Source organism: Mercenaria mercenaria, chromosome 16, assembly GCF_021730395.1.
Source record: "Mercenaria mercenaria strain notata chromosome 16, MADL_Memer_1, whole genome shotgun sequence".
In the NCBI taxonomy this organism is placed as follows: Eukaryota; Metazoa; Mollusca; class Bivalvia; order Venerida; family Veneridae; genus Mercenaria; species Mercenaria mercenaria.
The window spans coordinates 14,940,275-14,954,668 of record NC_069376.1 but is presented as its reverse complement, the minus strand read 5'-3'; the positions used below and the strand labels follow the sequence as shown (position 1 = coordinate 14,954,668).

The 14,394-nt window shown below is 36.3% G+C and overlaps 1 protein-coding gene across 3 annotated transcripts in view; it reads left to right on the top strand.

Moving 5' to 3' along the window:
* The window catches only part of LOC123541555 (protein usf-like), a 16,016-nt gene extending 1,622 nt beyond the window's left edge, over positions 1-14,394 (top strand). For all 3 annotated transcript variants that reach the window (XM_045327111.2, XM_053526171.1, XM_053526172.1), the window contains exons 2-5: positions 1,077-1,160; positions 2,386-2,490; positions 4,459-4,671; positions 12,472-14,394. In XM_045327111.2, coding sequence (XP_045183046.2) covers positions 1,077-1,160; positions 2,386-2,490; positions 4,459-4,671; positions 12,472-12,840 — 771 coding nt within the window. In that variant the 3' untranslated portion in view covers positions 12,841-14,394. The remainder of the gene's footprint in view (positions 1-1,076; positions 1,161-2,385; positions 2,491-4,458; positions 4,672-12,471) is intronic.

Below are 14,394 nucleotides of genomic sequence, written 5' to 3'. Positions count from 1 at the left end.
TTCATAACTTGTTTCAGTTATCATCAAATATTACAAAGCCCTCTTGTGTCAATTCCTTATTGTGAATGTGACTAATGCAATCATTTCCTGAATCCTTGGTCTTTTATCTTTCCAGCTATGCAGTAATTTCTTTTACGCAAGGCTGATAAAGTCTTACGCAAATGGTTTTAAAGCTATAAAGCTCTTAACATCCCATTATGCTCATCAGGCCATGATCAGACTAAAAGAGAATTTGATTAACCACAGTTTGCTACTAATTACACTTTAAAGGTCACTTTGTGAGAACAGCAAAAAGGCTTTTTTTGAATAACTTACCTGAGTTATCTATATTTTATAACTAATACAGGTTATAAAATACTTGAAAAAGTAACTGAAATAGGTTACATAACTTAAAACAGTTACACCCCTGACTGTTTAGTCGCTGTTATTAAAGATATTCAAGCAGTAAAAACATCAATTATAGTGACCTTGACTTGACCGACAACCATGGGTCATGTGCAAAACAAAAAGTTAAATCATGGGAAATATTTTTGTGTAGCAATAAAAAATCCTTCAAACAAATTTTCACTTGACCTTAAACAGTGACCTTGACCTTTAACAGACATGCATTGATCATGTGTTGACAACGTACATTCCCTCATCATGGGGAACATTTTTGTATACTCTAAGATAATCAAGCAATGCATGCATTTAAAAGTTATGGAGCAGAAACAAATATTACTTGATCTTTAATTATAGTGACCTTGACCTTTGGCCTATAATTATAAGTCATGTAATATGTGCATCTACATATTGCCCGCTATACACATATAAAGTTTAATGACCCTTCTTGAATACTTTTTTGAGTAATTGCAGGGAAATAAAAGTTTGGAAATGTATTGAACAAAAAGTATTTTGCATAAAAGATATGTACTTACCTACCTGGCCTTAAGTGGCAAATGCAACTGCAGGGTACCACTGATATTATAAATAAGAAATACAAAGAACTAGGACTGAGTTTAAAATTTAAAATTAAGAGTCTCTTTGAAATCTAGTTGGAGAATAATTATGATATCCATTGTTGTTGTTTTTTTCAGATGATAATTGTTGTTGCACGATCAGCAAGTAAAGGTGTACACAAATTTCTTTCTGCATTGAATCCAGTCCTCATCCAGGCACAAGTAAGTTAGCTTTAACACAAAATCATATTTTTAATTATGACCAGTAAAATGTAAACATAAAATGAACCTAGTTGTATTTATAAACAAATACGCAAACAAGAAATTTGAAATATAACATAATGCTTAACATAATGATGATTTGGCAGAGATCCCCTCCCATATATTTGTTGCACATAAATACGGGAATCAGTTCGAATCCCGGCAGTCTCGGAGTATTGTCCCTTTGTTAATTTCTGAAAAATCTCTATGGATGGTCGATCAGAGTATTCTGTAAAAGCACATATTTTCGCTGGGTCAGAATTTCGTGGATTTGAAATTTTGAGTATGTTCGCGAGGTTTAATATTCGCAAAACTGTAAAAATGGTATCATACTTAAATTTTAAGTATACTAATGGTGAATATTTATGCCAGGATGAATTTTCGCGAGATGTACAGCGACTTCAAATACAGCAAAACTTAAACCCAAGCGAAAATTTCTGCATTTACAATAATTATATACTGTGAAATCATTTTTATTCGCGAAGGACGAATTTTCGTGTATTTCGCGCTAGGACCGATGGCGAATTTAAGACCGCGTTATTATTTTTTATTATATTTTCCCTTTATAAAATTGAAAATGCGCGAATTTAAGCCCGCGCGAAACAGTCCTTCTCCATGTTTGCGCAAAATTTCATGCCAGCGAATTTAAATGATCTCACAGTAGTTCAGGGGACCGATACATTAATATTTAAGAAATAATATATCTCATCGGTGATTTGTCGCTGAATAAATCACTGTTTGGAGTTCAGATGCGAAGGAATTATATCACGAGGGCGCAGCCCGAGTGATATAATGCTACGCATCTGAACGACAAACAGTGATTTATTCAAGAGCAAATCACTAAATGAGATATATTATTTCGATTCTAACACGTTATCAAGGACTTTAAAGTACACCCTTGTCGACATGCATTAAATATTTGCCCGTTTTAAATCTGGTTCTTCTCCAGCGCGCCGCTACGCCGCTTGACGCTATGACGTAATAATTGTGACATCAGAACAGTGAATTGTTGTTTAATAATTCACTGTTTCAAGCCTTCTTTGTTTAATAGGAAAATGAATCGGATCGTGTTAGAATTTTAGTTTTGATATCATTTTGCTGATTTGAATCTGTAAATCTGTACAAAACATGTAAATAATTTTCAGTCTTAAAGGACAGTTGTTTACGGTTCTTTCTTTCATTACAGAAAATGTCAGTCATCCAGTTCAAATCTGAGAATGCTCAAGGCGACTGTCCAGGTATTTTACATGGGGATGTATCAAAGACAAAGAAGGGAGTTATAGTTTTACAGGTATGACAGTAGTAAATAGCAGCTTAGCCTTACAGGTATCACAGTTACTGTAGTAGTGAATAGCCACTTAGCCTTACAGGTATCACAGTAATAAATAGCAGCTTAGCCTTACAGGTATCACAGTTACTGTAGTAGTGAATAGCCACTTAGCCTTACAGGTATGACAGTAATAAATAGTCACTTAGCTTTACAGGTATCACAGTAGTAAATAGCCATTTAGTCTTACTAACAGTATTACAGTAGTGAATAGCCACTTAGCCTTACAGGTATGACAGTAGTAAATAGCCGCTTTGTTGATTAGCCTTACAGGTTTCACAGTAGTGAATAGCCACTTAGCCTTACAGGTATGACAGTAGTAAATAGTCACTTAGCCTTACAGGTATCACAGTAGTAAATAGCCACTTAGCCTTACAGTATTACATTAGTGAATAGCCACTTAGCCTTACAGGTATGACAGTAGTAAATAGCCGCTTTGTCGCTTAGCCTTACAGGTATCACCGTAGTGAATAGCCACTTAGCCTTACAGGTATGACAGTAGTAAATAGTCGCTTAGCCTTACAGGTATCACAGTAGTAAATAGCCGCTTAGCCTAACAGGTATCACAGTAGTGAATAGCTAATCAGGCAGCACTTGAAAATCAAATACTGATGAAAGAATATATCCTCATTTTTCCCTTGTTAAAACAGCATCTTCATATTTTCAGTGTATGCTTGACTTTCTGAAAGCATTTTCTTGCATTTCAAAAAATGTAATGTAAGCAAATCCCATTACACACGTGTTCATACTCCTGTTTTTAGACTAACCACTAGACTGATAATGAAGAATTTGTCTCAAAATTTAAACTTTTTAAATTATTTTATTATTGATTTTCTGTATTATAGTGACAAATCCCAGTCTATTTCAGAAACTTTCTCAGGGAGTGGATTGTAATATTATCATAGGATAGACTGGCTACATTCGCAATTCTAAAAAACAAACATTAAAAAAGAATTACATGTATAGTCTAGGAGCTAGTCTACCATATTTTATTTGTCAGATTGGAAGATGTTCCTTAGGGTTAACACATACTATTATGACAAACATTCAATATGATAATTTCCCTGTATTAAAATGTGAAAAAAAAATCTCAAAGAATTATTTAACAGTTTTACAATATTATCATTGTGACCTAAAGATTTTGCATAATTATGACATTGGCCAATGTGTGCTTCATTGCATGAGTAAACTGGTTAAAAAGGCAAGAAATAAAAAGAAAATGTGTTTTATTCAATTGCATGAACCATTGAATTACCCGGTGCTAGAGTATATTTTGAACTTACACTGAAACAAACAAAATATCCTTTATATAATTATGCCTTGTAGACAGGTGTATGTATGCTCCTTGGGGTTGTCAATTAACCGAGGTTGAACTTCTATTTCATCAAACTATTTCTGTCACAGCAGACCCAGAGAGAATAGATTTGGTCAGCAGATAGTGTCATGTCCTTGTTTAAAATTGTCATCATTAAGAAAAGAATTACTATAGTACTGTTTTTCATGTCAATGTTTCGTTGTCAGGCAGTAGGATTCAGGTAATAATAATCAGGCTGGTCACTACACTTAAATCTACATTTAAAACTTCAGACACGGGTTTTACAAGGGGGCTTCCATGGCCGAGTAGTCAGACTTCAAATCACTTGCCATTGACCTATGTAGGTTTGAGCCTCACTCAGGTTGATGAATTCTTCATGTGAGGAAGCCATCCAGCTGGCTAACGGAAGGTCGGTGGTTGTACCCTGGTGCCCAGCCATGATGAAATAATGCACGGAGGGGCATCTGTGGTTTTCCTCCACCATCAAAGCCGGAAAGTTGCCATATGACCAATAATTGTGTCAGTGCTTAAACCCAACAGAAAAAATAATGGGTTTTACAAGTACCTTTTATGTATAATAAAGAAATTTTAATATGTCATTTGTTTCTTTTTCAAAGGAATGGTGGGGCATTAATGACCAGATCAAAGATGAGGCAAAAGACATTGGTGAGAGGGGAAATTTTGTGACACTGGTTCCCGACCTGTACAGAGGGAAGTCAGCAATTGACAAAGAAGGAGCCGGTCACCTAATGAGTACTCTAGATTGGCAAGGAGCAGTAAAAGACATTCAAGGAGCAGCGCGGTACCTGCTGGGACTTGGATGTACTAAGGTTACCCTGCTAAATTTCTATAATAAACTTGTCCATCTTTAAGTTTGGATAATACCATTAACTGTTGAAAGGGGTGCTAACCAAAATGGTACTGACTGAATGGTGAATAGTGCAGATCATGATCAGACTGCATGGCTGATCATGATCTGCATTGGTTGCAAAGGCAGAATCAGTCGTGTCCAGTACGGTAAGGGCTAAGGTTAGACAGATACTACAAAATCTTTACTATTCGTTAAATAAAAGTTAATAAGTTAAGTTACAGTTTAATCACTATTATGGGTAGTTCCCAGACTTTTTTCAAAGGGGAGAGCATATGGTTGCCGCGTTGTCTGTCGCCACCTTGTCTGTTGGTCCGAGCTTACATTTGCACCCTTAGGTAACTATAGGAACAATAGGTAAACAATAGGTAACTATACTCTTTCTTTTATGTCATTCATTCCGTAAACTTTCATATTGCTACTTTTCATTGATGTGGTGAAAGGAAAAATAGAGAGAACAAAAGAGTAGTGAGAGGAAGTGCAGTGTCAAGGAACCGTAACTCTTGGTGACCTCATTTTTAGCTTGACTGTATGAAGTAAGGAGAGCTGTCATACTTGACCTGGCGCCAGCGTCATTCCGCGTCCAAACTTTGGTAAAAGTTGATGCAGTTTCTCTTTATCTCTGTAATACTTGATGGATTTTTGTTTCAAACTTCAAATAGTTATTCCTTATCATCACCCACATCAAATGGCACAAGAGCCATATATCTTGCACCAATATTATATGACTAATTGACCTTTTGACTAAGAATTTCAGGTTAAAATTTTGGTGAACTTTCAATGCATCTATGTTTTGTCTTACCCCAGGGGCCTCCGTGGCCGAGTGGTTAAGGTGGCTGACTTCAAATCACTTGCCCCTCATCGATATGGGTTCGAGCCTCACTCGGGGCGTTGAATTTTTCATGTGAGGAAGCAATCCAGCTGGCTTACGGAAGGTCAGTTGTTCTACCCAGGTTTCCGCTCGTGATGAAATAATGCAGGGGCACCTGGGGTCTTCCATCTTCATTAAAGCTGGAAAGTTGCAATATGACCTATCATGTGTCGGTGTGACGTTAAATCCAACAACAAAAAAGTGTCTTACCCCACAGGGGGAGACATATTGTTTTTGCCCTGTCCATCCTTCTGTTCATCACACTTCATTTCCGAACAATAACAGGAGAACCATTTCACCTAGAACCTTCACACTTTATAGGATGGCAGGGCTTATGGAGTAGACAACCGCCATTGTTTTGTGGGGTGACTCCTTCAAAGGTCAAGGTCACACAGGCCTGAACATGGAAAACCATTTCCAATCAAAAACTTGAGAATCACTTGACCCAGAATGTTGATACTATTGGTCATGCAGAGTAGATGACCCCAATTGATTTTGGTGTCATTCTAATAAAGGTCAAGGTCACAGGGGCTTGAACTTGGAAAACCATTTTCAATCAGTAACTTGAGAACCACTTGACCAAGAATGTTGAAACTTCATAGGACGGTTGATCATGCTGAGTAGATGACTCCTATCAAATTTGGGGGTCACTCTATTAAAGGTCAAGGTCACAGGGGCTTGAACATGGAGAACCATTTCTGATCAATAACTTGAAAACAACTTGACCCAGAATGTTGAAATTTCATAGGATGATTGGACATGCAGAGTAGATGACCCCTATTGATCTTGGGGTCACTGTATTAAAGGTCAAGGTCACAGGGTCCTGAACAAGGGAAACCTTTTCCAGTCGGTAAATTGAGAACCACTTGACCAAAAATGTTGAAACTTCATAGGATGATTGGACATGCGGAGTAGATGACTCCTATTTATTTTGGGGTCACTCTGTTAAAGGTCAAGATCACAGTGAACAGAACATAAAAATCCATTCCTGGTCAGTAACTTGAGAACCACTTGACCCAGAATGTTGAAACTTCACAGGATGATAGGATTTACAGAGAAGATGACTTCTATGGTTTTTGTGGTCAATCTATTAAAGGTCAAGGTTGCAGCAAACAGAACTTGGAAATACATTTCCAGTCAATAACTTGAGAATCATTTGACCTAGAACCTTCAAATTTCATAGGGTGATAAGACTTCCCCTTTTGTTTTTGTGGTCACTCCATCGAAAGTCACGGTCACATAGAAAACTCTTTTCAGTTAATAACTTGAGAACCACTTCACCTAGAATGTTGAAACTTAATAGGATGATTGGACATGCAGAGTAGATGACCCCTGCTGATTTTGGGTCACTGGATCAAAGGCCAAGGTCACAGGGACCTGAACATGGAAAACCGTTTCCAACTCATAACTTGAGAACCACTAGGCCCAGAATGTTGAAACTTTGTAAGATGATTGGACATGCAAAGTAGATGATCCCTATTGCAGCTAACCATCAGTGTCGCTTTGACTTTTGCTCCTGTCCCCTATTAATTTCTTGCCTATACGACTATGCCATGGGGGAGACATGAGCTTCTATACAAAAGTATTTTCTAGTTACTAAATGGATTTGATTCAATTCTAAAGTAGTTTTTTCACCCACATCATATGACTCAAGGTTCATAACTCTGGAACCAGTTATTCATGAATTATGCCCCCTTTATACTTCATCACCCATATCATATGTCACAAGGGCCATAACTCTTGCACCAATATTTTGTGAATTATCCGCCTTTTTACTTAGAATTTCAGGTTAAAGTTTTGGTGCAGTTTCACTCTTATCTCAGTTATTACTAAAATTTAATGGATTTGATTCAAATTAATTTTTTTCCATCTTATCACCCACATCATAATGACACAAGGTCCATAACACTGGCACCAATTTTTCATGAATAATGACCTTTTTACTTAGAATTTAAAGTTGATTTTGATGCATTTTCACCATATCTCTGTTTTTAAAGAGAGGATTTGATTCAAATTGAAAATAGTTGTTCAGCGTCATCTTTCGCGCCATATAACTCAAAGACCAAAACACTAGCACCAGTACTTCATCAGTTATCTCCCTTTTTACTGAGAATTTCAGGTTAAAATTATTTTTAATCTTTCTCAGTTATTACTTAATGATTTGATTCAAACTTAAAGTAGTTGTTACACATCATAACCCACATTATATGACTTAAGGTGCATTACTCTTGCACCAATATTTTATGAATTATGCCCCTTTTTACTTAGAATTATACTTGTTTAATGATTTGATAACTTCATCTTTATCTCTCTTATTACTTATTTCTTTTGACACAAACATAAGTCAGAATGGTCAATGTTTGCTTTTAGTAGAGTTTGTACATCATGGATATTTTTAATTGGTGGAACAATTGCAGGCTTGTAGATGTACATCAAAACTTTCATTTTCTAAAAATGGCTATATTTGTATAGCATAAAAAATCACAAGTTAGTATTACCTAAGATTATAATATATTAAGTTCTTTATTTCACACGTACATGTATATATCTTTAACCATTTTGAAGCTTTTCTTCCTGTCACATGACAATACACTAGGACCCAGTATTGTACTGTGTGATTTAAATTGCATTCACATTTTCTTAAGTATACATAGTAACATCCGAAATCTACAATCAACAAACTCCATATTCTTTTCATATTGGACTCCAGTCCCAAAAATCCATCTTTTTCATCTGGACGGGACAACTCTTCCGATTTCTTATAAGGAGACATAAGGCATTACTTCCCTTCTATAAAGCGGCAGCTGTAAATTAAAAACTAAAGTGCGATAACTTTCTTATTTTTGAATGAAACGTGTAAGACTTAGTGTAAGCGCTCAATTTCTCAGAACATTTCCAATCCGTGTGTAATGGCTATGGTTCAGAATTTTATGAAAAGTTGTTTTCGAATATTTTGGCACAGAGTAAATGTATACTGTAGATCTGTGTTAGTAGATTAGAACTTATTTTAAAGTAATGTGTGTGGTGGTTTGCTATGTTAAAATGTGTAAATTTTTGTTTTTAACTTCTGTTTCTTTTTGATGTGAAATAAAGAGTTAATTTAATAGTACATGTATATAGGTATTATTAGCTCACCTGTCACGAAGTGACAAGGGTGAGTTTTTGTGATCGCGCGGTGTCCGTCGTCCGTGCGTGCATCCGTGCGTCCGTAAACTTTTGCTTGTGACATCTCTAGAGGTCACATTTTTCATGGGATCTTTATGAAAGTTGGTCAGAATGTTCATCTTGATGATATCTAGGTCAAGTTCGAAACTGGGTCAGGTGCGGTCAAAAACTAGGTCAGTAGATCTAAAAATAGAAAAACCTTGTGACCTCTCTAGAGGCCATATTTTTCAAGAGATCTTCATGAAAATTGGTCAGAATGTTCACCTTGATGATATCTAGGTCAAGTTCGAAACTGGGTCACGTGGGATCAAAAACTAGGTCAGTAGGTCTAAAAATAGAAAAACCTTGTGACCTCTCTAGAGGCCATATTTTTCATGAGATCTTCATGAATATTGGTGAGAATGTTCACCTTGATGATATCTAGGTCAAGTTCGAAACTGGGTCACGTGCGGTCAAAAACTAGGTCAGTAGGTCTAAAAATAGAAAAATCTTGTGACCTCTCTAGAGGCCATATTTCTCAATGGATCTTCATGAAAATTATACAGAATGTTCACCTTGATGATATCTAGATCAAGTTCGAAACTTGGTCACGTGGGGTTAAAAACTAGGTCAGTAGATCTAAAAATAGAAAAACCTTGTGACCTCTCTAGAGGCCATATTTTTCATGAGATCTTCATGAATATTGGTGAGAATGTTCACCTTGATGATATCTAGGTCAGGTTCGAAACTGGGTCATGTGGGGTCAAAAACTAGGTCAGTAGGTCTAAAAATAGAAAAACCTTGTGACCTCTCTAGAGGCCATATTTTTCATGAGATCTTCATGAAAATTGGTCAGAATGTTCACCTTGATGATATCTAGGTCAAGTTCGAAACTGGGTCACGTGGGGTCAAAAACTAGGTCAGTAGGTCTAAAAATAGGAAAACCTTGTGACCTCTCTAGAGGCCATATTTCTCAATGGATCTTCATGAAAATTGGTCAGAATGTTTACCTTGATGATATCTAGGTCCAGTTCGAAACTGGGTCACGTGGGGTTAAAAACTAGGTCAGTAGATCTAAAAATAGAAAAACCTTGTGACCTCTGTAGAGGCCATATTTTTCATGAGATCTTCATGAATATTGGTGAGAATGTTCACCTTGATGATATCTAGGTCAAGTTCGAAACTGGGTCACGTGGGGTCAAAAACTAGGTCAGTAGGTCTAAAAATAGAAAAACCTTTTGACCTCTCTAGAGGCCATATTTCTCAATGGATCTTTTTGAAAATTGGTGAGAATGTTCAGCTTGATGATATCTAGGTCAGATTCTTAACTGGGTCATGTGCGGTCAAAAACTAGGTCAGTAGGTCGAAAAATAGAAAAACCTTGTGACCTCTCTAGAGGCCATATTTTTCACGAGATCTTCATGAAAATTGGTGAGAATGTTCACCTTGATGATATCTAGGTCAAGTTTAAAAGTGGGTCACGTACCTTCTAAAACTAGGTCATTAGGTCAAATAATAGAAAAACCTTGTGACCTCTCTAGAGGTCATATTTTTCAATGGATCTTCATGAAAATTGATCAGAATTTTTTATCTTGATGATATCTAGGTCACATGTGCTCAAAAACTAGGTCACTATGTCAAATAATAGAAATAACGACGTCATACTCAGTTCAACACTGGGTCATGTGGGGATAGGTGAGCGATTCAGGACCATCATGGTCCTCTTGTTAATTTATGCAGTAAATTGTTACATCAAACTGTTCACTTACAAACATCAATTCTGATAATTGTTACCATTTTTAGCTCACCTGTCACAAAATGACAAGGTGAGCTTTTGTGATCGCGCAGCGTCCGTCGTCCGTGCGTAAACTTTTTGCTTGTGACCACTCTAGAGGTCACATTTTTCATGGGATTTTTATGAAAGTTGGTCAGAATGTTCACCTTGATGATATCTAGGTCAAGTTCGAAACTGGGTCATGTGCGGTCAAAAACTAGGTCAGTAGGTCTAAAAATAGAAAAACCTTGTGACCTCTCTAGAGGCCAGATTTTTCAATGGATCTTCATGAAAATTGATCCGAATGTTCATCTTGATGATATCTAGGTCAAGTTCGAAACTGGGTCAACTGCGGTCAAAAACTAGGTCAGTAGGTCAAATAATAGAAAATCCTTGTGACCTCTCTAGAGGTCATATTTTTCATGGGATCTGCATGAAAATTAGTCAGAATGTTCATCTTGATGATATCTAGGTCAAGTTCGAAACTGGGTCACGTCCGGTCCAAAACTAGGTCAGTAGGTCAAATAATAGAAAAACCTTGTGACCTCCGTAGAGGCCGTATTTTTCATGGGATCTGCATGAAAATTGGTCAGAATGTTTATCTTCATGATATCTAGGTCAAGTTTGAAACTGGGTCGACTGCGGTCAAAAACTAGGTCAGTAGGTCAAATAATAGAAAATCCTTGTTACCACTCTAGAGGTCATATTTTTCATGGGATCTGCATGAAAATTGGTGAGAATGTTCATCTGGATGATATCTAGATCAAGTTCGAAACTGGGTCACGTGCCTTAAAAAACTAGGTCAGTAGGTCAAATAATAGAAAAACCTTGTGACCTCTGTAGAGGCCATATATTTCATGGGATCTGCATGAAAATTGGTCAGAATGTTCACCTTGATGATATATAGGTCAAGTTCGAAACTGGGTCAACTGCGTTCCAAAACTGGTCAGTAGGTCTAAAAATAGAAAATCCTTGCGACCTCCCTAGAGGCCATATTTTTCAATGGATCTTCATGAAAATTGGTGAGAATGTTCACCTTGATGATATCTAGATCAGTTTTGAAACTGGGTCACGTGCGGTCAAAAACTAGGTCGGTAGGTCAAATAATAGAAAAACCTTGTGACCTCTCTAGAGGTCATATTTTTCATGGGATCTGCATGAAAATTGGTCAGAATGTTCATCTTGATGATATCTAAGTCAAGTTCGAAACTGGGTTACGTGCAATCAAAAACTAGGTCAGTAGGTCAGATAATAGAAAAACCTTGTGACCTCTGTAGAGGCCGTATTTTTCATGGGATCTGCATGAAAATTGGTCAGAATGTTCATCTTGATAATATCTAGGTCAAGACTGAAACTGGGTCACATGTTATCAAAAACTAGGTCAGTAGGTCAAATAATAGAAAAAACTTGTGACCTCTCTAGAGGCCATATTTTTCATGGGATCGTTATGAAAGTTGGTCTGAATGTTCATCTTGATGATATCTAGGTCAAATTTGAAACTGGGTCAACTGCGATCAAAAACTAGGTCACTAGGTCTAAACATAGAAAAACCTTGTGACCTCTATAGAGGCCATATTTTTCAATGGATCTTCATGAAAATTGGTGAGATGTTCACTTTGATGATATCTAGGTCAAATAAAAAACTGGGTCATATGCCTTCAAAAACTAGTTCATTATTTCAAATAATAGAAAAACCTTGTGACCTCTCTAGAGGCCATATTTTTCAATGGATCTTCACGAAAATTGGTCAGAATTTTTATCTTGATGATATCTAGGTCAGGTTCAGAACTAGTTCACATGAGCTCTAAAACTAGGCCACTATGTCAAATAATAGAAAAAACAACGTCATACCCAGTTCATGTGGGGACAGGTGAGCGATTCAGGACCATCATGGTCCTCTTGTTTAATTTTGTTGTTATTAAACACATATAATTTATCAGTTTAATAAAATAATAGCATCCTTCTGTTTTCAGGTGGGTGTGACTGGATTTTGCATGGGTGGAGCTCTGTCACTGGCTGGCGCAGCCCTTGTCCCAGAAATCTCAGCTGCAGCTCCGTTCTATGGAATCCCAAGTCCAGACTTGTGTGATGTCAGCACTATCAAAATCCCTGTGCAGGCTCATTTTGGTGAGAAGGACGACATCAAAGGGTTTTCCTCAAAGGAAGATGCATTGGCATTGAAAGAAAAAATGAAAGATATCCCAAATTTTGAACTGTTTCTGTACCCTGACTGTGGGCATGCTTTTACAAATAAAACAGGGCTGCTCCAAAACTACAACGAGAAGGCCTGTAATGAGGCATTAACTAGGATGACAGAGTTCATGAATAAATTTCTGGCATAAAGACAGTATTAACTAAGGTTTCTGAGAAGCCTGAAGAAATTTTTAATGTTAATCTAACCTTTTAATATCAATTCGTGCTACTAATAGACTTCCATTTTTGTCTATAAAATATAGGCAGCAACCCAATAATGTATAAGCTGTGCCATGAGAAAACCAACATAGTGGCTTTGCGACCAGCATGGATCCAGACAAGCCTGCGCAGTCTGGTCAGGATCCATGCTGTTTGCTTTCAAAGCCTATTGCAATTAGAGAAACCATTAACAAACAGCATGGATCCTGACCGGACTGCACATATGCGCAGGCTGGTCTGGATCCATGCTGGTTGCAAAGCCAGTATGTTGGTTTTCTCATGGTGTGGTTGATGTATATATTATAACTCTGGAGAAGCTTGTAAGTTTGCAACCTCTTAAAATTGTTTGAAAACACAATGGAAACAAAAGGAAGACTTGATTTTTAGATAATTATGTATTAAATTCCAACAGTTTTCCCCTACTTTCCCTGCTTTGGAGAGATGTACCAGGACATAAGCTTTTAAGGCCAGATTTTTGTAATACATATATATAAAGTAGAAAATTGAAAAAAAAGACTATTGTCCAATTTGGAGCAAAGTTGTCAAATATGATTACCATAGAGACTTAAACTATCAAATTTTGGAAAGATAACTAATGAATTATCAAAGTTAGAGAGAAAAAGACTTGGTGGAAATAATGATTGTCTGGTTTGGAGGTTATAGAAAGAGACCAAAATTTGGATTAAAGGAGAATAGACAAACTGTCCAATTTGGAAACAAAAACACCAAATTTTTCTTACTTTAGAAAATTATAAGATTCAAACTTTGAAAGACTCTTATGTCCTGACGTTCAGTTTACAATATAATGTTCATGTGGTATTAGTTAAACTTTAATGGTGATAATCATGTTTTTTTCATTAACATGTGTTTTTTTTTGTACTTTGCATTATTATAATATTTTTAGTTTTATTAATGTTGGTGAGAGGTGTGGAGTGTGCTTAATGGTAGTTTGTTTTAAGTCTGACACAGCAAAATAATGACATTTGAACTTGTTAGTTAAGCTTTTCATTAAATTTGGACACAACATTATAACAATGTTTAAACTTGCTTGTTAAGCTTGCCATAAATTTGGACACAACATTATAACAATGTTTAAACTTGCTTGTTAAGCTTGCCATAAATTTGGACACAACATTATAACAATGTTTAAACTTGCTTGTTAAGCTTGCCATAAATTTTTAATTATATGATATTTGAACTTGTTAGTTAAAGCGGTTTCTTAAATATGGACACAACAAGTTAACAGTGTTTCACCTTGTTAGTTAAAGGTTAAAAAGTTGGACACAACAAGATTATGATTTTTGAACTTGTTATTTAGAGTTGTTTATAAATTTGGAGGCAGCATCATAGCTACATGTATGTGTGAACTAAGTGTACATTTTATACTTTATTTTGTAACATTGTTTTGTATGTGCAGTTTTTGCTCTGTGCCATAGCGTGGACCAGCAAGAGTTAAAAAATCAGAATAAAACATATGAAGATAA